This window comes from Opisthorchis viverrini (genome assembly GCF_000715545.1).
Source record: "Opisthorchis viverrini unplaced genomic scaffold opera_v5_36, whole genome shotgun sequence".
Taxonomy (NCBI): Eukaryota; Metazoa; Platyhelminthes; class Trematoda; order Opisthorchiida; family Opisthorchiidae; genus Opisthorchis; species Opisthorchis viverrini.
Window position 1 is genome coordinate 889819 of NW_008751692.1, and position 24163 is coordinate 913981.

The 24163-nt window shown below is 43.7% G+C and overlaps 1 protein-coding gene across 1 annotated transcript in view; it reads left to right on the forward strand.

The window, feature by feature from the left end:
• Positions 1-18: 18 nt before the first annotated feature.
• The window catches only part of T265_02784 (hypothetical protein), a gene marked incomplete at both ends in the record, with an annotated part of 27685 nt that continues 3540 nt past the window's right edge, over positions 19-24163 (forward strand). Inside the window, 10 exons of the mRNA XM_009167109.1 lie at positions 19-185; positions 2028-2227; positions 2681-2796; positions 5083-5232; positions 9321-9534; positions 10342-11085; positions 14122-14511; positions 17498-17646; positions 19717-19817; positions 21008-21233. Of these exons, the coding sequence (XP_009165373.1) occupies positions 19-185; positions 2028-2227; positions 2681-2796; positions 5083-5232; positions 9321-9534; positions 10342-11085; positions 14122-14511; positions 17498-17646; positions 19717-19817; positions 21008-21233 (2457 nt within the window). The remainder of the gene's footprint in view (positions 186-2027; positions 2228-2680; positions 2797-5082; positions 5233-9320; positions 9535-10341; positions 11086-14121; positions 14512-17497; positions 17647-19716; positions 19818-21007; positions 21234-24163) is intronic.

A 24163-nucleotide genomic window follows, 5' to 3' on the forward strand; every position in this document is an offset into this window, starting at 1 on the left:
TGTTTCAGTTAGTACGATATGGGGTCGAGATGGCTCAAGTGGTTAGAGCACGAATCGAATTACCAGAAGGTCCGTGGTTCGAACCCGACCTCTGCCATTCTACTTCCCCTGTCTAGGCTTGGGCGACCTGGCAGTATCCCAGCCCTCGTGCCTCTTTCGTGTGGCATGGCAGCTAGGCACCGAAAGTGTGCTACAGCTGAACGATTATTTATTATTATTATTGTTATTATTATTATTATTATTACCCACGACCAGTTTCGCCCTTCTTGAGGCTTATCAGGTAGTCGCAGTCCCCGAGTTTCCGTTAACCTTATGTTCTACTCGAACTTGTTCTTTCTACGATGTTTGTGTTCATGCTAGTCTGCTTAAGACTTTGGTGAAGGACCCTAACTGTCTTCCTGTCAAAGTCTGGGCGCCTTTGCAGCATACCAGCCCATGTACAAACCCGGCTAAGCTATCCGTTCCGATACATAAACAGCTGTCATATTTGATAAGCCTGCAAATTTGTATAAATCTCAAGGATTAGTGTTTCATTGGTTGCATTAAATGCCGTACAGAACCAAAAAGGTGGGCGTTCTTGATTGGTATAATGATCACTCACAGGATCATGGTGAGGGAGTTGAGAAAGTTCGATGGAAATGGTTTGGAACGGTCCTTTTGGTCTCCAAAATAGCAGGTAAAATGTACCTTGGTTGACTTTTGCTAAAACCATTTTTTGGTATAGTATGATACCGAAGATACGCATTGCACTTCTACCAATAAAAACAAATCGAAAATCACTGAGCTGTCAAATGGATATTTTTTAGATTTACGTGTTTTGAAGTTTGTCAAGGCCGCTGGAGTAAGTCCATCAAGGCCTTCGCTATGCGTTCAAAAGACATAACTCCTAAGATAACGCAGACTTAGTTACGCAACATCTCGTAGTTTTTATGTCGGTTTACCTACCCGCTTCATGATCACAGGAAAAAAAACGTTGATTTGCAAATTGTCGTAAAACTCGAGTTATCCACTTACATGCATAGCAGTTTGGTTTGGACGAGGGATTCAACTGAACCCTAGCTGAATCACTCTTCCACGATGAAGTAGAACCTCGTAAACGACAAATCAAGCTGGGTTGAGTCTCCCGCCAAAAGCGAATTGGTATGCAGATGACTGCATGAGTCGAATTCTGTACCACTGGAGTCCAACTGGAACATAAGGTTGACGGGGGGACTGTACCTACCTGATGAGCCCCAAAAAGGGTGAAACATGTTACCATAGAAATGTTGCAATCTATTAGGCTTAAAAACCTCATAAACCAGAGATCATGCTGAATTCTAGGTGAGTATTCCATCAAAACCACACTGGTATTTTCAATGTGTCATCCAAAACTCTCATTACTCAGATAGCAGATTTCCGAACTCCAGATTCGCCTGGTAAATCTTAAGTGAACAACATCTCATTTATGTGTGAATGTGGAAATGATTTCGAAATATTCTCAGCTCATCAGTTTAGAACACTACCAAAGGAAACATTCCAATACTTTTCCACAGTACATATCGTAAAATACCTGGAAGCAGTGTTGAAAGATAGGGGGTGAAAGTGGAGGTCAAAAATATGGTTCGAAATCTGGTGTTATATCGTGACTGAGCTCACTTTCCAGATATAGACGCTGTTATGTGACCATTTGGTTAGTGTAGCCAAACCCTCATGTTGTCCGTTTCACCAAAATCGTTTAAATGTAAGCTCATACATTTGAATTATCAGATATCAGGAAGCCGTTTTTCTTGTGAGAGAGTGCCTCAAAGTAGTGAGGTTGTTTTTTATTTAGAGCATCCTTAGGAGATAAAACAAGTGAGACACAGCACAATAAAAGTCCCCTACATTACTCAAAGTTTCTAAAAACCATTTCAAGCATTAAAACGTGTTTCTACGCCTTACTTAATGAAACAACACTTTAAGATAGGGACCAGCAGTCAGCTTGAAGGTAATTATGCGAGGATTTGGACCGTGGCCACCAGAATAACAATTCACGGTTGAAAAACGAGTTATGAATCCATAAAGGAAACTACGCACAAGGTTGCTGAAAACTCTCCGACAGCCCACGACCGGTTTCACCCTTCTTGGGGCTCATCAGGTAGGCACAGTCCCCGAGTTTCCGTCAACCTTATGTTGTACTGCGCCTACCTGATGAGCCCCAAGAAGGGCGAAAGTGGCCGTGGGCTGTCGAAGAGTTTTCAGCAAACTTGTGAGTAGTTTCCTTTATGAAAATGTACTGCGATATCTCGAATATCGTGCCAACTGAATCATGAGGCGGCCTGTGTGCAGCACATTCAGCTGGAGAACATCATAAACGAGAGATTCGATTGAGTCTCCCGTGAAAAACCAAATGATTTGCAAATGAGTGTATTTCTCGAATTATGAATCCATTCCATGTCAACCATCTGACCCCGTCCATTTATCTGCTCCTAGTTTTAAGCGACTTTTCTCTAATGCCACTAACAAGTGAAACGTGAGGATCGCCACCACGATATTAGATGAAAGCAGAAATAAACCCGTAAGTGATTCGGCGTCATGCTTTCGATGCTGACTTCTGTCATCTCCCATAAAGCAAGTAACTGTGTGAAGTGATACGCATCAAAATGGTAATCGTTTGGCCGTGCTAGAGGTAACTGCGACGTCCCTTCCTTCCTTAATGCAGCTGGCATGGACACTCCACGAGATGACCTCAACTTGGACCAACTAGAGATAGCAATTCGCCTAAACCGGGCAGATATTGCTCGAACAAAAATATTTTTGGAAGGGAAAAGGTGGAAGGTAAGTCTGAGTCGTGTTCACGTAGTTCATTCTCCATTTAATGGTTGTCGCATCCAATAGGGCAACCACCCAGAACCCATTCTTTTTCCCAGGCGTGGCCACACTGTCAATTTAATGATTTTATCCGAGTACCCAACACTAAAGTTTCTGGTGCTGAAGTTAAGGCGTCTACAAGCGCTAGGACGACTGTGCGGATAAGCTTCGATCCAAGCGTAAACGCCAACGTCACATGATCCTAATTAAGTCGCACCGTTTGGAGCTCCCGCGCCTTGGACGGCATGGAAGCCATTCCCCACCCGCACGCGGGCGTTGCGCGAATGCCCTCATAACTAGGGCCCGCTGAGACGACTGGACAAGGCTGCTGATTTGTTCAAGACGTGGCCCACTGCAGTTGCACTTCTGGTCAGTCAAAGCTAGGTGCACAAATTTCCCACAAAAATGAACTCCAGCCAGTGCCGTAGCATCCTATAAGGTGAATGAGCTCGTTCCTACTGAACTTCGATGCCTTTTACCTTTGTCCGCTGTTAGAACTGGTAACCAGCAAATGTAATGATAAGCTTGAAGAAAATCTGCCAGTCTTTCAACATTAACCGCAGGCTTTTCGCCGAATGCACGGATTGCTTTCGTTCTAGTCGCAAGGCGAAGAATCCGGGCATCCGAAAAATAAACAAAAATTCATGGAACGTTCGACCTAACTTGGTCGAAGCGGTATTCAGTCATCGTCTGCCATCTCGTGATCATTCCTAGCTACAGTCAGTTATATTAATCTGGTCAAACATGATCTCTTCCTTTATCAGAAGTGCACAGCGAAACGCTCGAGATGTGTAAGCCCCCCTGTTGCATACAACCGTACATCGGTGGATTGCTCCTAAAGAGCGGTGGGAATTCAACGAGTATCCGATGCTTCAGTTTTGTATTTTGATCGTATTTTGATTTTTCTGGGACTTGAAAAGATCTATCATTGCCACAGTTCTCTCCAACTGCAGACCATCCATAAACAGACCCTTTTCGTATCAGTGTGGGCAGCTGTTCAAGGACTATTCCGTATGAAAGAACATCCCCGGGAAAAGTTCACTTCCAACGAAGGCTGACCCAGTTGTTTCGTGCATCATGTCTCTTCAAAAGAAGAAGGGAAGAACTGATTGCATTCAGGATGCTGAGTTTGCACAAGCCAGTTTTACTATTTGCACATCCCGTATTCCCTAAAGGATAGCCAGGTGTATACGTCACGGAGACCAAAACTGTAGCATATCTGAACAGAACGAAAGAGCACCTATTAGTTCACGTAACGGACACTTGCCTAGGTCGCTATTCAAATAGGGCAATAGATGTTCGGGAACCAGCATCAAAGAATAGTAATGATGGGCCAAACTGCAATGTCAACCATGCATTCCGAATTTTTAGTCGTCAGACCAAATGTCCACTGATGCGCTGGTATACACTGCGCCTATCTGATGCCCCAAACCAGGCATGCTTATCCAGAAATCTATGATGTTGGTTTGGTTTCACTGTGTTAATACAAGACACGTGAATGTTTGAAATAGTTTATATCTTAGAAACCTGCTGCCTCCCATTCCTGCTTTTTGTCCATGCNACGCCCATTCCCCATTTAGCGTAGGTTCATACCTTCCACCCAGTTCGATGTGCCTCGAACCTCAGTGACCTTTCACCCATTCCGCAGCTCCACATCACTACATCTGATCCTCTTTTATTCTGTGTTAGTTGACTGCGTTTTCAATGTTTTCTTTTCCACTCCTCTACTTTCCTCAGTCGAATAAGATGTCACGAAGTTTCACGAACCCGAGTAATTCTGAGCAAATGCTGTCTTTTACTTGGCGCTTGTTTCAAATCACTCATTTGGAACCTCTGCTTTGTAAATGTCTCCTACTGAAGCGATCACCCTAAGGGGAAGAATAAAACGTTAGATCTGTTAGACATTTTCCCCTTCTGGCTTCACCGGACTGTAGGTGCTCCAGAGCAAAATAACTGCACGTTATTCTAAAACAGCCGCTCTCCTGGTGGAACATAATTTTTCCAAAAACTCCAAAGTCTCACGACCGGTTTCACCCTTCCTGTGACTCATCGGGTAGACGGAGTTTCTCAGTTTCCGTTCCGTTCTAATTTAACCCAAATTGGACGCTATTCGTGAAACACTCATTGGCGCAGTAATTTGGTTTCAGCGGTAGACTCAACCGAATTTCAGCTGAATATCTCGTTTATGACATCTGCTTATTTGTATATCTGACTGGAAAGACTTTCCATGCTGCATATTCTTTTCGCTTTCAGAAGGGTGCTCTGGATGATTTCATGTTTACCGTGATTCTGAACGACCAAAATGATTTTGTGAGCCTTCTGCTGGAGAACGGATTTAACTTGGAACATTTTCTATCGGTTCACACGTTGGAACGTTTGTACACCGAAAGTCTGAAGAAAACAGTAAGTACTTTTCTACTCACAAATAGGTGCACGTTTTCTGAGAATAATCGCTAGGAAAAGCAACATTATGAGGCATATGTTTGGTGCTATGTTTGGCAATTTATGAGGTCATCATATTGTCCTGTAGGATAGGGTGACTAAGCATGATATCATAGTCGGGTATTTGACAAATTCTTTTTTAAGTGGAAGGTAAGTATTCCACATTTGCAGTCTTGCAATCTTCTATTTGTGACGTCTTTCACCGAGCTATTTTCGAAATCCCACATGTACCTTAGAAGTCTAGTTACTAGGTTGAATAATACAGGGAAATGGATGGATGATCCTTACACCCCGAAGCTGACCTGCACACCAAATTTAGCTTTCTTTCTCGTGTGCACCTCGAACGGGACACTGAAAAAAAAACACTTTTTCCTGGTCTCTCGAGCTTCACCATTGTATTATTGGGTAGAATTTCAAATCCTCAAAAGGGGACGCAGAATCCTGGAGATATTGGCTTTTCTACCCGAAACAGAGACCATCTTTTGCAATTCAGTAGATGCGGACACTGTTTGTCTTGGCACCCCATTCGTGCCTAGCTGTGGAGAGGCAGGTTGTCCAAAAGCCAAGTTCAACTCTCCTGATTACCTTTCGGAAACATTCCAGATACTACCTAATGGACTTGACAACTGAAGGCACCGTACGGTGAGGTAGTTCCACTCACTGTTCACCAGAGCAAGTCAGGAAGCGTGACCTCAGTTGTGGTTGGTTCACTTCCAGACAACGCTACAAACAGTTCCAAGTATTGTGACCTCAGCCGTCTGATGAAAACTCAGATGTGTCGTTGGTAGTCCAGGTCATCAATGAGAAGATGAGATGTCCTTGTTCATCAAAGGCGAAATAAAGCCTTTTAGTTCCTTTGGAGAGGTCCCACGTGAAACTTGCCAGCTTTTGTAAAGTGAAGCTGTTAACGATTACTATTTAAGGGTTATAATATCACTGAGGGCTTAGGACTTCTTAACTGTCATTTTCTGACGTAGATCCTGTGCTTCATTGATCGTGCATCGGTAAACGTAGTTGTCTTTTATGGGAAAACAAATATACAAATAACTTGGAAAACGGCTCGCATTTCAATTTAGGCTAGTTACATCCAGGTTATGAAATCGAGTGTGCATTGCATTAGCGTCCATTGCCACGAGGTGATGATGATGAATGATCAATACACCAATATTGATTTTTCAGTGAATTGATTTTTTGTACTCGTTGATAACTTATGTTTTACAGCTCAAAATATGGGGAAACGGCAAATAAGGGACAAGAGACTTAGTTGAGAAGCGAGTAGTCAGAATCCCTCCTTCATTTTATGAGGGTGCGCAAAAAAATGAGAGCCTCAGTAACAGTTTATATTCATTGCGAGAGCTGCAAGAATCCAATCTCAGACGACCACATATATAAAAAGAAGAATTTAAAATACAGACAGGCACAAGAAACACCCTTTTTTAACAATGTGACATCTAATATAATTATTATTGGCTTGTCATATAGAATTAAAAAATTATCCTCTCTCCTGTAACAGGACGTTTATCCCATAAGGTACCATTTTGACCAGGGTTGACAGGGGGTGTGCTGGGGCAGTAGCTTGTCAACCTTCAGTTGGTCCATCATGTGACGAACAAACTACTCTTGTAAGTTGAAAATTCTTGAACATCCCACGATGGTTTCGCCCTTGTGTAGTGTAATGTATTACTACTATATATGCACCGGAATATCTCGAATACCGTACGAGCTGCTGTGGCAACCTTTCGGTGCTTAACTGCCATGCCATGCCAAGGTTACACGAGGGCTGGGATACTGCCAGGTTGCCCAAGCCTAGACAGGCGGAAGTCGAGAGGCAGAGGTCAGGTTCGAACCACGAACCTTCCGGTCAGTAAATTCGCGCTCTAACCACTTGGGCCATCTCACCCTATCGTACCAGCTGAAACATGGGGCCACCTGGTGCAGCATACTCACTTGCTTGAAAACATCATAAATGAGAGATTCAGCTTGGTTCCAAGTGAGGCTCTCGAAAAAACAAATTTGTTCGTAAATGAGTGTATTTTGCTACCCTTTTAAGTACTCTAGTCCGGCCTCTACAGCCCTAAACGCTTCAGCGTACCAGCTTGTAATACCATGTTGCATCCGGAAACGCCAAGCACAAACTTCTCCCCCAAATCTACGAGACCTAGGCTTGCTTCATTTCGGCGAGGAAATCGGGGATCGGTTACGGCTATGTAGTATTAACTGGAGATGCTAATCACCGGTGTCTTGAGGTGGTACAGTTCAAGAAGTTGTTCAAATTAGGACGCTGGCCCCCGGACTCAATATGAAGTCTGAACTGGATGATCGATGGAGCATATTGATCGAAGCAATCAATACCATGTTCCGGAAACGCCAAGCACAAACTTCTCCCCCAAATCTACGAGACCTAGGCTTGCTTCATTTCGGCGAGGAAATCGGGGATCGGTTACGGCTATGTAGTATTAACTGGAGATGCTAATCACCGGTGTCTTGAGGTGGTACAGTTCAAGAAGTTGTTCAAATTAGGACGCTGGCCCCCGGACTCAATATGAAGTCTGAACTGGATGATCGATGGAGCATATTGATCGAAGCAATCTAAAATGGTGCTTGTTCCAGGTCGAATGAGACTACAAGCAAGACTGAATTTGGGGTCGAATATCCTCTGATGAAACTACTGCAAAATCAGGCCCGTCCTATCGGTTATTAGACGAAGGACGTGAGCAGTCCCTGTAACCTGAGTACGTCCTGATATACATACCAGCACCTGTGTGGTCCGTTATCTAAATAAAGGAAAATGTACTTCATATACATTAATCGACTATCATCGGCAAAATTCGCGTTCCTGTCCCATTTGGTACTTTACAGGTGCGAAAGAAATGTTAAGCAAAATGTCTTGTGCCGTGTGACGTTGTCTTCCAGGTCATTTAACCTTTAATTGTTTCGTGCTTGCCTGTGCTTGCTTACTGTCAGCTTTGACGACTAGCAGCAAAGTTTAAGGTCTTCGGCGGTCTTCAGTGAGTTACAAGCTCCAAACTCATCCACCCATCATATTTTTATGACACGTTCACAAGTCTGCCCATCTTGAAAGCACATATCACCAATCGTTTTGCCGTGGCTAAGATTTTGACGAAGTGTTTTTACAATTCAAATCCATCTCCTTTCTGTGTGAACAGTCCTCTTAGAGGCCTAACTCATTCTCGTGAGCCCATAACAAAAGGGAGACTCAAATTTTACCTTTCTATCAGCGCCGAATGGATGCACCCAAATCATCCCACCTGAGCAGGCGATTGGGTTGTCCGACGACTCTAAGCGATCTCGTGTTTGTTCTGGTTAGTTCGATCGGTCAACCCGCCTGTCACGACCTCCCGGTCCGGTAGACCCACCAAGGCTTGAAACCTGATGGGCAAACTTAGGTTAGTCGCAGGTAGTTACAGTATGTGTAGAATTCTAAAATCCCACAACCGGACCAAAATGAGGTGCCTTGTGTGTCATCGCGAATAGTAATATTTGACAGTCAGTGATGATTGAGAAATCGACTGAAACTCATTGAGACCTTCTGCTTACGATAGTCTTCAACCGGATCTGTTGTATGTTCGGTACATCGCGGTATTTTCTACTGGTAAAACAGTTTTCATACGGTTACTGGAAGCTCTCCGACCGCTGCCACTTTCGGCCTTCATTCAACTCATCAGGTAGGCGCATTCTCGGAGTTTCTGTCAAACTTATGTCCTACTTGAACCCGTATTGGGTGCATTTCGCACCTACGCACTCATTCGCAAATTAGATCGGTCAATAAATAAGTTATTCACCATCAAATCTTTCTTTTTTTTCTAAAACCATTCTCTAAGCTTGACACAAAAGTCGGTTATTCAACGGACGAAAAATGCAGTAGAGCAGGTTGATTATGTTACGGACTTTCTTTTAGCATGACATTCATTCTGGTGGTGTTCTGTGATGTAAATATATTTATAAAATATCCAAGGGAGATTAACACGCAGCACAAACTATGCCTTACTCACTATCCATGATAAAATTTTCTTTCTTACCTGTATCAGGATTATAAGACGGAACTGTTCCAGTTGATGTGGAAACGTGCGAGAATCTACAAAATGGAATGGGTGATGCTCCGTGATGTCGGTCGAATTATAAAGACAATCATGGGAGACTTTTACCAGCCGCTTTATTTAACCCGACGATTCAGAAATACCGTGACACAAGGAGGAGCATTTGATTCAAGTGAGGAGGACGAGGAGGTTGGTTCCAACCAAGGTCAGTTTTGAATTCTTATTAAAATCACAGAATAATATCAGTCTTTCACAATTCAGTGAGTGCAGAAACTGGACCTAAGTTGGCGAATCACGTGAATTGGGAGCATTCATTAAGGAATCAATGCGAAAATTCTACCCAGGAAAGAAACTTAACTAGGCTACTGAAAGTGAAATGACAAATGCGCTGAAATGGGATAGGAACTCGAGACGTCTTGATTATCGGATAAGTGCTTCGGCACCTGTCGTTACATTTTTTCATATATTTACTTGAGTACGAGGTTGATCCGCCACACCTACATTTAGTATATCCAGAAGTAGACATTTGGCAGCTTGAGGAGTGAGCCCATCCTGTGACTTTTGTGAAGAACCAGATTTCAGTATCGCACAGATACTCAAAGGACTTGAATCATTTTCAAGAACATTTGTCTGGTTGTTTGCATCACAAGGTTATACAAACATTTCTCTGTCAAACAAAACCGAGTCTGAGTGAATGAGTTCCTGTGCGTTCCAAAACGTTGCTCTGAAGCTTGTTAGTCGACTATCATATTTACGCTAGTGTGCCTTTATGGCAACTTCTATGATGCTCTAGTGCTGAAAGTCCTAATGTGTACCCCCATTTCAGTTTAGCTAACGTTTTTAGCCACCTTCTTGGAGATCTCAATGCATTTCCGATGAAAATTGTGTTTCCCTTATACATTCTCATCTTCATAGCTAATCTTTATAAATTAGTAACATTTGAAACATTATGATGCTCAATATGGTTTCTCCTCTTTAGGCAAACATGGGAAAAAAGACTCCAATAAAACAGGCGAATCATCTCTTTCATCCAATGCGACTTCCGCCTCCACTCTACCCGAAGAGGAAGCTGGAGATGAATTGCACTTGACCTTGAAGAAGTCGCGCTTATCCAAAAGTGTCACGGGGGACGCACCGGCGGACGGCTTCTCCCAGGTTCACGGGAAAACCAATGAAAATTCAAACTTCAGCACCCAACTAGACAAGGACAACCCCAAGACCAAAGGTGCACAGAAAACAAGGAGTCGTGAACGATCACATGCCAAAGAAGATAGTAGACCTCTGTTGGAACGAATATCTTTGCGAGATGATTCGGAAGACGAGGCAACACTTAAGGGACAGAGTGACCAATCGATTGGTGGCTCGACTGAGACATTAGTTACAGATGGATTGCGAACCAGCCCTAACCATCGTCATTCTAGCTCTCTCCACTCAAAACAGACCGAAAGACTTCCTCCGGTACCAAATAATGGACGGCGCTGTATTGTACGTCCAATCACTGCATTCCAGTTAGGCTATCAACCATATGTTGGCTATGGTGACGCAAGACAAACCAACGGATTGCTGATATTTGGTGAATATGTGCCAACACAACCGGGTGCACATCGCACCTTACCGCTTGGAAAGCACCGTGTTATCGATGGATCCTCACAAGTCCGGCTGTCCAACAGCCAACCACCCAGAGCAGTCGCTGAAAGTATATCAAACCTAAAAGTCATCCGGAAACTGTCCAAGTCTGAGCAAACAGACAAACAGAGTTTGTCAATAACAGAACGTCGAGAATCGTCGTATCTACTACAGAAACCATCAGAAAAAGGACGTCCATGTACGTTCTTCTTTGGGTCTTATACTGACCGCGATAGGCCTTGAACATGCTTACCTTTGGGATGTACCTTGTACACAACCCAGACTGGATTTACTCAAGCTCTTTACTTTTACCACCCTAACTATCAAAGATGAAAGTTTAACCGCACCAAAAGGAGAAACAGTTTCAAAGCTTAACAACGGGAAAATTCTTTTAAGAAATTCTTTATCTAAACAGAGGCATGTATTTGCTAAATATGGAATATAGGACATGCTGTGACATTCATCCGCTTACCAAGTTGAACATGCAAAATGAACAGATATCCACAGTCGCGAAACACCAACTTAATCTGCAGACAATCGTATTTCGCGAATTTCATACATTCTGGGTTCAATTAGAATATAAGCGTGACTTAAATTCGGGAAATGCGCCTGTTCAATGTGTCCCAAGAGAAGAGAAACCGGTTGTGGGGTGTCGAAGAGATTTTAACAACATCGCAGCCTTCTAGCACTTCTTATAGGTACTGGGCCTGTCTTGGACATCGAATCGTTGTGGCGCAATGATGCGCTTTTGCTTTCAGCTTATTTTTCCGGTGTAACACTAGCTCTAGAAATTTCTTATAATGTCGTACAGATTCAGCCCTGCATGAAACGAAGAACTGATTACTCTAACTACAGCCCATATTGGTAACAACCGTTATCGACTCGGGCAAGAGTGGATTTCATACTCGCGATAGTACTAACCCGTTTACGCGTTATTGGTCATAGCCTAGATTCTCATCTCAGCTTCTCTCTTGTTCTGGAAAACGGTAGGCACCAGTGGCAGTCGTGGGTAGGTTTGGTAAAAACCAGGCCACCTCGATTTTTCTGAAACTGCTCTTACCGGATGCATGGCCGTACCATATTTGGAGGTCCATGGGCTTAAAATATGTTGGTTGGGATAACATGACTCGGGTGTGAAAGGTGTTCATACCGAACTTTCTTTCGGTAGCCACGAAAGCGTCTTTATACAGGCTATACACACTATTCTGTCTTTATATCATACGCTTCAAAACAAAGCATCTAAAAATTGTCTTGGCCATCCATAACACACTAGTTTTACAGCAAGGGAAAACAAAAGTACCAATCAGGAGAAAGTGTAACTGTGCGACCTTTTGTAGGAGTTACTCGAAGATAAGTTCTACGAAATTTCTGGTCACAACAGAGCTTTAGGATAGCCTGTATGTGATAGGCTAAGTAATAAGTTCTTACTAACCTGTATAAACCATATTCTTGTGCAAATGAGTGTAATGTCGAATTCTGTCTAATTTTGGTTCGAGTAGAACAAAAGAATTATAGAATCTTGGGGATGCGTTTTTCCGATGAGTGCAAGAAATGGAGAAACCGGTCGTGGGACGTCAAAGAGTTCAGCAATCTTACGATTAGTGTTTCAAGATTGAACATTGCTTTCCGATATCTCGAATATCCTACCGACTGAAACATGAGGGGGCCTCGTGCAGGACATTCAGTTGAGACGGACACCATAAGCAAGAGGTTCGTCGTACAGAAAAGCAGCGGCATATATGTGTTATCGGGGGGGATATTTTGGTGCTTGATTGATTTTTCGTTTCACTGAAAAAAACGAAGAAAGTACAATGATTTTTCATCACTCGCTTCGTCAGACTTCAAGTGTATGCTGTTGAGGGTTGCTATTTATACAGAAGCTTGAATATAAATCGACTACGAAGTAATGAAGACCCACATTCCAGATGTTCTTGAATGCCCCAACTTTGTTCCTTAGAATAAGCAAGACATTGTTTCCAAAATCAACTATCTGTTGATTCGGATCTTTTTCATACGGGCTTTTGGAACGTGGCCTACACAAATGATGCGGGACGTTTGTTCTAATAAACGTTTCATCCGATTGATTTTGAAAGGCAACTAAAGTTCACGATGACTATTTCCCAAGCTGAAAAACATCAGTAGTGCAAAACTTGGAGCTCCTGAGTATCGCAGTTCACATTAAGGGGGTTGTGAAAGTTCGCAGATGATGCACGCCAATTTGTCACAACTTGCGACACTGCTCTAGTCTTATATTGTATGCACCATACACCATTCTGTTCTTTACGTTTCCCAATCTTCAAATCTGTTGTCATGAGTCAATTAAAAACAACAAACTATGCAGCCTTCCCAAAGGGTTAGGGAAATTCTGAGGACACTGAATTCTGACTAACCATTCAAGAGTTGGGTGCACGCAAAATACGTTAATGGCACAAAGCCTACAAAACTGACTAAATGTTAATCATCCATTCCTGACTATCACCGCATTGACGGCGCTGTTGAAAGCGTACTTGTGTTTGAGGAAAGTTCTGCAGTGAGAGAAAAAAGATAAAGGTGGATAATGGGGGGAATTCAAAGTGTTAGGTGGAAAGAATTAGATTTATCCTCAGCTACTTAATTCGAAAACCAAGGGGTGGAATTTACTAACTCATAGCATTACTGAAAAGGTTAAAGGAATGACACATGCGTCAGATCTTGATAAGGCAGTCCTAGCACAATAAAATAAACTCACCATAACCGTTGCTTGTCTGTCTACAACTTTATATCCCTATGAATTACGTACAAACGTCTTCCTAACGGCCAGCATCTCGAACTGAGTGACTCAGAAGCAACCTGCTGCAGCTCATGGTGCTAGATATGTTCTCTCACAAACTGACCTCCCCTTCGCTTACTAAAGCACTAGCTGTCGAATCAGCACCCAGATTTGTTGATGAAGTCTTTAACAGATGGTGACGAAGAAGCTGTCTTCTAATCAGCCTTTCTGAATAAGTAAATGTCTGAACAACCAGATAAATTTCAGTATCAGGCAGAAAGTGTATGCACCATTTTTGTACCAGAGTTATTTCCCTTTTTTGCAGCATAGTAAATCAGCCCCTTGTAGCGCCACTGACAGGCTATACGTGAATTATTTTTCCGGTTTATTTGTTTTTAAAACGTTCTGTGCCTTTAGCTGTGGTTGTGGTCAAAGTTCACTCTGCTTCTACTGAGGCGCGATCGAAATCACACGAAAGACGGCGATCCCACGCACAGTTTGCTGATCCTTCCCCAAAACGACGATCGAACTCTGCCAGTCCGTTCACCTTCACACCACGAGGAGTGAAGGGGGAACCTGGGGCCCGTAATGTACCTACCCGAAGAAAATCCGTTATTTCTGGGCGCCGCGTCGCTCATTCTCTTTTGCACCCACTTACTGATCCAGAGAAAGTACAGCTCCAGCTAAGAGAAGCGGAGCGAGTCGCTCGTGAACAGCGTCGTGAGAAGGAGCGTCGGCGCCGACATCGAGTCGCCCAAGGAAAGTTTACCCTACTCGAACGACTGACGGGGAAAGCAAAAGAACACAGTAAGTGACAGTCTTAGAATTTTCAGTTCGGACTTTTCAATCTATCATCAAATTACCATCAACCAGTATCAGAGTTTATCCGTGTCCGTTAAAAGTGTGAATACAAACTGCATACTTTTAACACCCGAAGATGGAAAAATCAATTTTGGGCAGTTTCACAACCTACAGAGCAGGTAGAGCAAGGCTAGCCAGCATTCCATGGTTAAAAATGCGCAGTAATTGTTCGTTAATGACACAATAAGTCTAGTCTTTGTCGAATTTCGTTCAACATTGGTTCAAATAGAACATACATTTGACGGAAACTTTGGAGCTGTGTCTACCTGATGAGCCCCATTTATGGTGAAACCGGTCATGGGCTGCCCACTAGTTTTCAGTAACGTTATGAGTAGTTTCCTCGTCTTTTCTATCTGAAGTGGGATCCGATGGTACAATTTTGGCAGCACGACCATTTTCTTCGTCGTCTTCATTGGTAATCAGATTGATTGCGCGTGTGCTACCTACACAGTCGCACGACAATAGATGAAACCCCAAGCTCTATGAGTTCATCCCTCTTGATTACGAATGGATGGTTCAGTGTCTCAATGGAGTGCCTTCTTTTTGCCACACAGGCATCGCATAATTTTGGACGGATATGGACACCGTAATTAGCAGACGCTATCCGCATCCACCACTGTGAACCCGACAAATATTTAGTCATACTTCGTCTGCTTACCTCAGCTACATTACTTTCAATCTGTAGTGCAAATATGACATATTCTAAAACATGGGGCTACGTACCGGCCAGAAATAAATTGTTAGTTACGCCAGTTCGAGTCCGCTTACTGATAGCGGACGAGATGGCCCAAGTGGTTAGAGCGCGAATTTACTGACCGGAAGGTCCGTGGCTCCAACCCGACCTCTGCCTCTCGGCCTCCCCTGTCTAGGCCTGGGCATCCTGGCCTCCAGTCCTCATCCCAGTCCTCATGAAACCCTCGGGTGGCATGGCAGTTAAGCCCACTTATTTGACGGGGTTCTGTATCAGCAGTGCCAGCAACGACAACAGTCATCTGACGTGACAGTCGCGAGGTAGCTGATAATCTGGATCACGAATTACGCAAACGTGATGTTTCTTGTTTAGTAAATAAATCACTCAAGGAACCAGAAAGTGCCCTGTTTTTTTTTATAGGTTGCTACCTCACCAACCAGAACAGGACCAGAAAATATCTGTTCGGTGGGTGTGTTACACCTTGAAGGGAGTTTTGCAATGTGAATATCGAGAAGTCAAACCTTGGGACTAGACCGCAAACCTAGCAAACGCTGATTTCCAGCGTTCATCTAACTAAAATCCCTTCCAAAGCAGTGATTGAATTTTGAGGCCCGAAGGTTAGAGTTTAAGGAGCAGTGTACCCATTGTCCCTAGCTGTTCGAATTCTGCTGTCGGAATTCCGTTATTTCAGTCATCTTGATCATATATTTGGTCGAACCCGCAAGCACAAACTTCATGAGTGGTAATACAAAAACTGTAATGTGAATGAGATCCCGTACGTGATCAGCAGGTGAAATTTGTTCGTCTCGGTGATGGCGACACTGTCCCAGCCTCTCATTTGCTAATTTCGTAGAAAGCTCAACAGTTCGCTCGTGTAAGTTACTGGGTTTGTTCAGGTTCCCGATATAGTACTCTGGGTCACCCATAGTTTTGACGATCCAGAATAACAAAAGGCACTACTTACACAAGAGCGAACATGTGCGCGAGACTGTCCCCGACCTGCACAGTCCATCTCACAAGGCCCGTGAAGAGGACAACGGCAAGCAGATCCTCGTCTCGGCAGTGAGGACTGTGGCCGTCCACTGGCCAGTCTCCTGATTAAGGTGTGAACATGGAAAACACGACGGAACGTGTCAGGGCCGGTCCAGCAGACAGGGCACGAACAAGCATGGTTAAGACGGTCAGCTGCGCACCTTACGCACACACGTCCGTACGCACATACTATTTATATCCGAGTAGGACGGTGCGGCCTTTGTGGCAAGATGAGTGGAGGGGACAGGGACGGGGGGGATGGAGACCAAAAGTACATGGGCTGAGCAAGCAAATGAATGGGGGAGTAATCGTGATGTCACTTTGGCGGAAGCGACATCAGAGACTATAGTGTGAGGTCAAATACTAGTTGTGAATTTTTCTATCCGTCCGTCGGCTTACAGTGGAAGCATTCATGCTTGTTCGGGAAGCTAGTGTGGTAGCAAAGGGTCGACATTTGTTTCTTCTGAATATCCAGAAATCACATTGTCTGGAGCTCCAGGAGACTGCCTCGATTGTATCTGCTGGGGACTTTTTCCATTGGGTTTGAAAACGCTTACAAACCTGTCGTGTACTTGTGATCTGTGATCTCCATTACTAAGACGGTTTGCAAGAACTGAGCCTAGAGATCGCCCATCTCACAGGAATCAAAAAAGCTACTCAATGACGCTTTAGTTTTGAGACAAGAGAAAGGTATAAACACTACACTGACAGCATACACTGTTTCTAACCGAGTTGTAAATCATCGATCGATATAGCGATATCTTTCTTTTTCACATCTAACTATTCACTTTTTGTATTTCAGGACTAGAAGAGCTGAAACCCTCAAAGCTAGCAAGTAAGTATGTTCCTTACGGCTCGGAGCTCCTTATGTAACCACACCTGTAGTTGGAGCCTAACGACCATCAGTCAGGCAACGATTTAACGGCATGCTAGTTCACATGCGTACATCACCATGCGTGAGCTAAAACTGGGTAGTTGGTTAACCCCTTTGTGAAAATCTTCAACACAGTAATTTGTAACAGGGACTGAAAACGTCATTAAACACTGAAATAAGCATGTGTGACATTTAGACCTTTGCTGGTCAAGCTTTTCTGCGAATTTACCCCTTTTTATAGGACGTTTGTGAATGGGCGCGATTTTTGGGTGGGAGACAATTAGACTTTTTCAACGGATACCAAATTCTTTGTCATTGTTTTTTGCTTTTTGCAGACTTTGCACATTCCGCCACCGTCTACCTTGAGCGTCCAGCGAGAGAGATCATGGTGATGTGCATCTTGTTGGGGAAGCTTACCATGGCTCGCTTGTTTTGGACCTACGAAAAGGTATGGAAATCTAAACTTCCCATATTCCACGCCAGTGTTTGCTTCGGTTCACCCCACCTTTGAGGCCCAGAACTTTGGTAAATGAAATGTGTGTGATCAGTTTCAGTAGATAGTACTTGTTGAACTATGAACTATGAACTCAGTCTTGGCTAACAACGGTAACCAGTGGCAATGTAACGTAATAGAAAAAGTGAAGAAACGCAGGAAACTGACTGCTAAATTCGTGGAAGACACTCATTTACAAATTAATTTGGTTCTGACGAGAGACTTTGGATGATATTCGAGATATCGCAATGCATTTGCTAGACAGAACGCACCACCCATAAGGCGGCTGGAAACTTTTAAAAGGTTTTTGAGCAGCTTATGAAGGGGGTGTGTTCTTCAGACTGAAATCTTTCCTAAAAATGTGTGCCAACTATAAGTAAACAGGATGAAAAGTTGATAACAATCGTTGGAGCTGAAGAAGTACGAAAACAAGGTGAGATAGCAGGGCGTTTTTCAGACCTCAACGCCGGACATTCTAGCACACTGTTTGATGTTTTATGATCTGGTAACGAAAAAGCAAGGTGTAACGTGGCTAGTAATAAGAGTGCAAATGCAACTATAACCGAAGCCGGACATACCTATTATTGCTTACTTTGGGACAAATTTTTTGCACCCCTGAAGACCCAACTCATGAGTAATATCTGAAAGAATTTCTGCGAGCCCATCTCATTCTAGACGGGGGTTGCGGCACGTGATCAATCCGACTGGATTTGTGTGCAAGCTATAGCCAGAATTTTAAACCTTCTACAGCTTCCTCACAACAAGGGTCCGAATCAAGGGAATTATTTGCAGAGATCAGCTTCATTCAAAAATTAGAACTCTTAGCTGCAAGAAATGCGCGTCCGATCCTCAGTAATGCGGTAGTTATTTGGTGCGACCTAGTCTAAGCTAAGAATCACCCTCTTCAAGATGACGTTTGCCCTGAGGGTGTTACACCGCCAAAAACGAAATGTTTAGCTCTGGGATTTCAACACATCTGCATGTCCTTTACCTCTCAGTGGTACTCTCACATGATTTCAACTTGACAGGTTCATGTCAGCCCATGATTTATGCATCCAGAGACGTTTGAGTATGATGACTTTAGGTAGACTGGCCTCTTCAGGACAAATCGTGTAATAGCAAACCAATGACACCGTTGAACCTACCCAGATGGAAGGTGCTTGTGAAAATTTCTGCAAAAAGGATAATAAAAACTTGTTTTTTTGTAAAATCATTTGCAAAGATCAATCTGGGAAGATGCCGCTTCTCGACGCTCACTTGACCATAATTTTTTGTTACGATGAACCCAGTCCAATCAAGCCAGACCAAGCAACGGCCGTGAGTCTACTTAGGTTGCAGAATGAACGACAGGTAATCAGGCAAATATACACTCAAACTAGACACTATCTGTGGTCCGATGGCCGCATAAGGATGTTGTATGCAAGCTTTTGATACTCCAGCTTCCAAGTCGGACGAATTGCCCAGCAAAAATCGAAAATACTTGGTTCACTAATTGATTGTAATGGCGTACAACTTGGTGTTCAAGTAGCACGTGCAGTTGACGAAAACTCTGGAAATGCGCCCATCTACTGAGCCTCATTAAGGACGAAACCGACTGTGGGTTGTAGAAGAGTTTTCAGCAACCTTTTGATCAGTGTGTTGCATCGAAAAATGAGGTATTTCTTGTTGGAGCCTATAAGGAGAACCGCTCCGAACGTAGTGGTACTACATAACTGACAATGGAATAACCGTTTTTCGTCGAGACAGATTTCATTAGGTGTTCTTCACTCGCCCTTGACAGATGAGTCGTGTTCTTGGTATCACTTTTCACCGCTTGTACGCGACAGTGCAGCTGGCTCGCACGTTCATTGACTTTTCTGGTTTGGCCAAGCGCACCAGGTGATCAAGTGGTTATCCAGACGGAGGTTCACGGTAATAAGAAGGCATTGAGGAAGTGAGATCCACAACAGAACCTCAAATTAATCTCATGCAGACACTCCAGCCACGTTAGTATCTGTTCTTCCTAGTAAGTTCTCAGAAAACTACGATTTTTGTCACCAGTTCCTAACTTTTGCCTTTCAGGAGCCGATTGCTGCCGCATTGACTGCTTCGATTCTGTTCGGTGAGCTCGCCAACAAATGTGACGACGTCACGTGTAAAGAGGAATACGAAGAGGCAGCTCGGTAAGCAAAGGTGTATTCCAGTTTATCCTAGCAGTCTCAAATTCTCAGAAGGTTCTGTTAACGATCAAACTCTTCGTAATCGCTGTGGGTGAATAGCGTGAACACCGTACTTCATAACAAGATACCTCCAGACACACAGTCATTTCATTCGTCAAAACCACCATACAGTGAATTTAGGAGATACCGCTGATCAGCTGCTCATGAGCGAACGGCTGTGTCCAGACTACGAACCGGGAAGACGCGGATTCGAAACTCTCTAGAGCTTCTTGAGAAGCTCACTGCTGATGAGTCCTTCTGAGGATGAAACAGCTGCACAATGCTTCTCGGCCTTTCAGCATAAATTGACTTCGTTTTCAGGATGAAATATCTGCTGAAATTCCCCACTCTCTTCACACTACCAACAAATGCAGATCTTGTCGTCCTACTCTTCGTTTAGTCACGGAGACAGCTGCAAATGTTCAAAAATACCGATCACAGTTTCAAAAATGCATCCTACTCCTCTATTTGATTTGTTCCCTTTGGCTATGGTGCGCTTTATTGTTGTCTTCCTGCCTAAAGATGGCAAGCACTCTCAGAAATGACCAGTAATGGTTGGCCTACCACTGAGGGAAATGTCGATGATGCAGATGACTCTTGATCTGGTCTCTCAGCTGGACAGTTTGTTTGCGAGATCTCAGTCGCCAGTCGAGGTGATATTATCAGTGCGCTGTTAGTATGTACACACATGCACCACTCTGCCCGGCGGGAATGCCCTGCCACCACTATTTTCGTCTTAAGCAAATAGTAATTTTGGTTAGTTATTGTTGTTTGCGTGGATGTGTGGAACTTATATTTACGTTTGAACATTGGTCCTCCTGATCTGGTGCACCTATTCTGAAGAGCGCACACGAAACACTGGACTCGAGCTTCGCTTGTTTGTTCATCACTTTCCTGACCGGTGGGTTACCTTTTAAGCCGGTAGCATTGCTCTCCCTCACGATCTATATTTAATTGTCTCTAACTTTGGTTTATCATTTTGATATTATACTAAATGTTTGGACTTTCCAAGAATAGGCCATTTCGTAAAAGAAGTCACCTTTGGTGTTAAGCCCACTTTTTCCATCTACCGGATAGGAACCATATTGGAGAATATATTTTTCACATAAACTTTGATGATGCCTAACTCGAATTTTTATCTCTTCACTTCAAAGGACTTTTGAAGAGAAAGCCGACGAGGTGCTAGAAGAGTGTTACCAGGAGGACCGAGTACGCACGGAACTTTTGCTGTCTCGGAAACTCGATTTTTACGGTGGCACATCGGTGATTCGCCTAGCAGCCCGTGGACGTTGCATTCGCTTCATGGCGCATCCTTGTTGTCAAGAGCTCTTATCCGGAGTTTGGATGGGTGAGCTTTCACCGAAATTCACTTTCATACAGGTGAGTAGTTGATCGATAGTGACACTTTATGGCTCTGGGCAAATGTGTGTAGGGTTCTTATCTGTTATGGAGTTTTCGCTTGAGTGAAATGTGGAATTTTTTTCTACTGTAGTTTGGATGCGCGCCAAGAAACACACATGTAGGACATTAACACAGCAGGAGGAAAAAACGTATTGTTTCTTTGATACCAAGTTTTCCGAACAATGTACGGAAACAAACGTGTCATGGCCCTAACTGATTGGCAGTTTTCAGTGTTCGTATTCACGTCAGTCTAGTATCAACAGTCTTCCTCCTATCTTGGTGCCAACCTTCTGGTTATTGCACATCTGCTTGTATTGAAGCCTGTCGGTTCCGCGGGTTTTGGAACTCCTGATATATAATTAAGAGGGCAGTTACCACCTCACCAGCGCACTCTGGACACAGTCAAATTATAACGTCTGAATACTTCAACATGTTCGCGCTTGAGCGATGAGATTGGTTGGAAAAAGTAATAAGAAAGTTACCAGCTATAAATTAATGAGTCAAGTTTGAGCAATTCATCGGCGTTCTCAGCGATCAGATAAATAGAATGGCTTCTACATCACAGTAAAAATAGTTGGATCTTGACAGTCTTAATAACTGAATAAACCATGTTATTCTTAACGAGAACGAAGGTGGGTGTTGTCACTACGCCCCCCGTACTCCTCCGCCGGGGTTTCGTGCTGCCCATTTGAAAGTAAAACCATGCTGCTTATCGTATACCACCTCTCACGACACCACTATCCAGAAGACTAGTGACGCTTGGAAGGCCGTGAGACACTATGATTGGTTCGTTTTTCTCCATCTTGCCCTGTACAACATTTTCTCAATTTCGCCCGTCACACGTCCGCGTGCACAAAATCAGGTATCCTCTGGGTGTGACAACTGGTGACGTGAGCCATTTCTGAATATCAGACTTTCAACTTCCTACAAATTTCTGCCTTTGCTCATCGCTAAACCTCATGCCACATGGTGGTGAAAATAGTGTCCACAAACTCTTTCAAACAAACTGCTACACTAAATATACCGCTGAAGTTCACGGAAAGTAGAAATTCGTAGGTGTTGCGCCACAAGTTTGGGGAACGAATCTTTCGATCGCATGATGCTGTGGCCTTTATGACGCTATTGAGTCGCTTCGTCGAAAGTCTTCAAAACTGGGTTCAGGTTTTTCAGCTATGATATGAGTCTGGCGAACCGTTCGAGAGGAGTGTTGAGTTCAAACTTCCATCGGAAGAAAACTGGGAGTACATTCTCAGCACAACAGCTGTTAATTAAAGTGCCAGTTAACCGTATTCGTGAATGCCTGTTATTCATTGACTCCAGCAGTCCTAATCGGGAATGCTGTTGTGACATAGCGAGTCCCAAGATCGAAATTCAACGAAGGTGTACTATGGTTGAACCTGAACAGTCTAGTGTTCAACTCTCGAAAGTATGCAGGCTTGGTACGGTCATGGGATTGCAGATTTCAACCTTATTTCACATCGCGCGAAGTATCCAGGATGTTCAGCTTGGAGGACGATGCTATAAGTGTGTAAAACAAGGGAACCGCGCCAAATGCTGCCAATTCACTCAACGAACTCAAGTGACGTATTGTCGGCATTAAAACATTACCCCCTAAACAGATCATTTTCTCAATCCCTCCTGGCCTGGCATTTTGTTCACAACTTTAACATCTAGGCGTTCACCCGTGTACTCCCGTGCTGCAAATACGAACATACCTCTTTATAGGCAGGTGATCAGTGTCAGAAAGATCTGCTAGCGTCATTGGTGAGTCTTTGCGTCTATAAGTTTTGGAATACCGTTGCCGTTTACATAACAGCTGCCGAATGTACATCAATACTTGGTCGTAATGCCATGTTGCCTTACATGTAACATGTAGCGATGGACTGATCTTAGTGAAACTTTGCCCCAGAGTCTCCATCATAGGTTTCCCAAAGACGGAGCTTATAGGCGCCACACACAAGTGAAACCGTGCCACAAATCGGCAGCCTCAAGCCAGTCGTGATCGACATCTTTAGCGACATTTTTTGCGGTGTCACAAATGCCTATCGGCGGCGGTCGACCAATAATAGGCCACCGCAATCCAATGCCACTCCGTCAGTCACACACAGCACCTGCCCCGTTGCTTGTTTTCATCAAAAAGGGGGTGATGCTGTGGTTAGGTCCTCCGGTCATGTCTGTCGCAGTTCTCTATTACCCGTATTCCTTTCACATATCTTGCATTCATTTGATACGCCCACATCTCACGACATCGATCTCCGGACGATCAATCGCGTGTGAATGACCCCCAGCCGTAGAAGGTCACGACACTGATTGGGTTATTCCCTTCTACCTGCACGTCCTCCCACCCATGTCTTCGTCTCCATCTAACCTTGCGTCAACGCGGTCACTAAACAGACCCCAGGCACATAGTTCGCCACATTCACGGGTCAAATTGGAAGAGAGGTTTCAGAATCAAGTGGATTACCCCGCTAAGTCGTTGAAACCTAAGTTCAGAGGCGTCTTGAATATAGAATTGTTGGTTATGAGTGTTCTTCTTCACACGTGACAGCTTGGACTTCACCGTTCTTCAGCTGTAAACAACTTTCGCAATGTCAACATTCGTCACACCTAGTTGGGTTAACTGCCTCCACAATGGGATCTATCATTCGTCCGTCTGCTTAGATTCGTCGTTCCAAGTCTTCTCATTTATCACCAATTAAGTTGTCAAAAGTTCGGAAAATATCAAGTAGTACAGATTTCGCGTCCACATATCGGTAAGTGTCATGCCGAGTGACGTTGTCTGAGCCGTTCCACCCTGATTTCGGTTTGAATATATTAAAGTGCTTCCGCGTCATAATGACTCATATTGCATTGTTCCGAACCGAACTAATTTAGTAAAACACAAGTTTAAGAACGGACACTTGTAATAT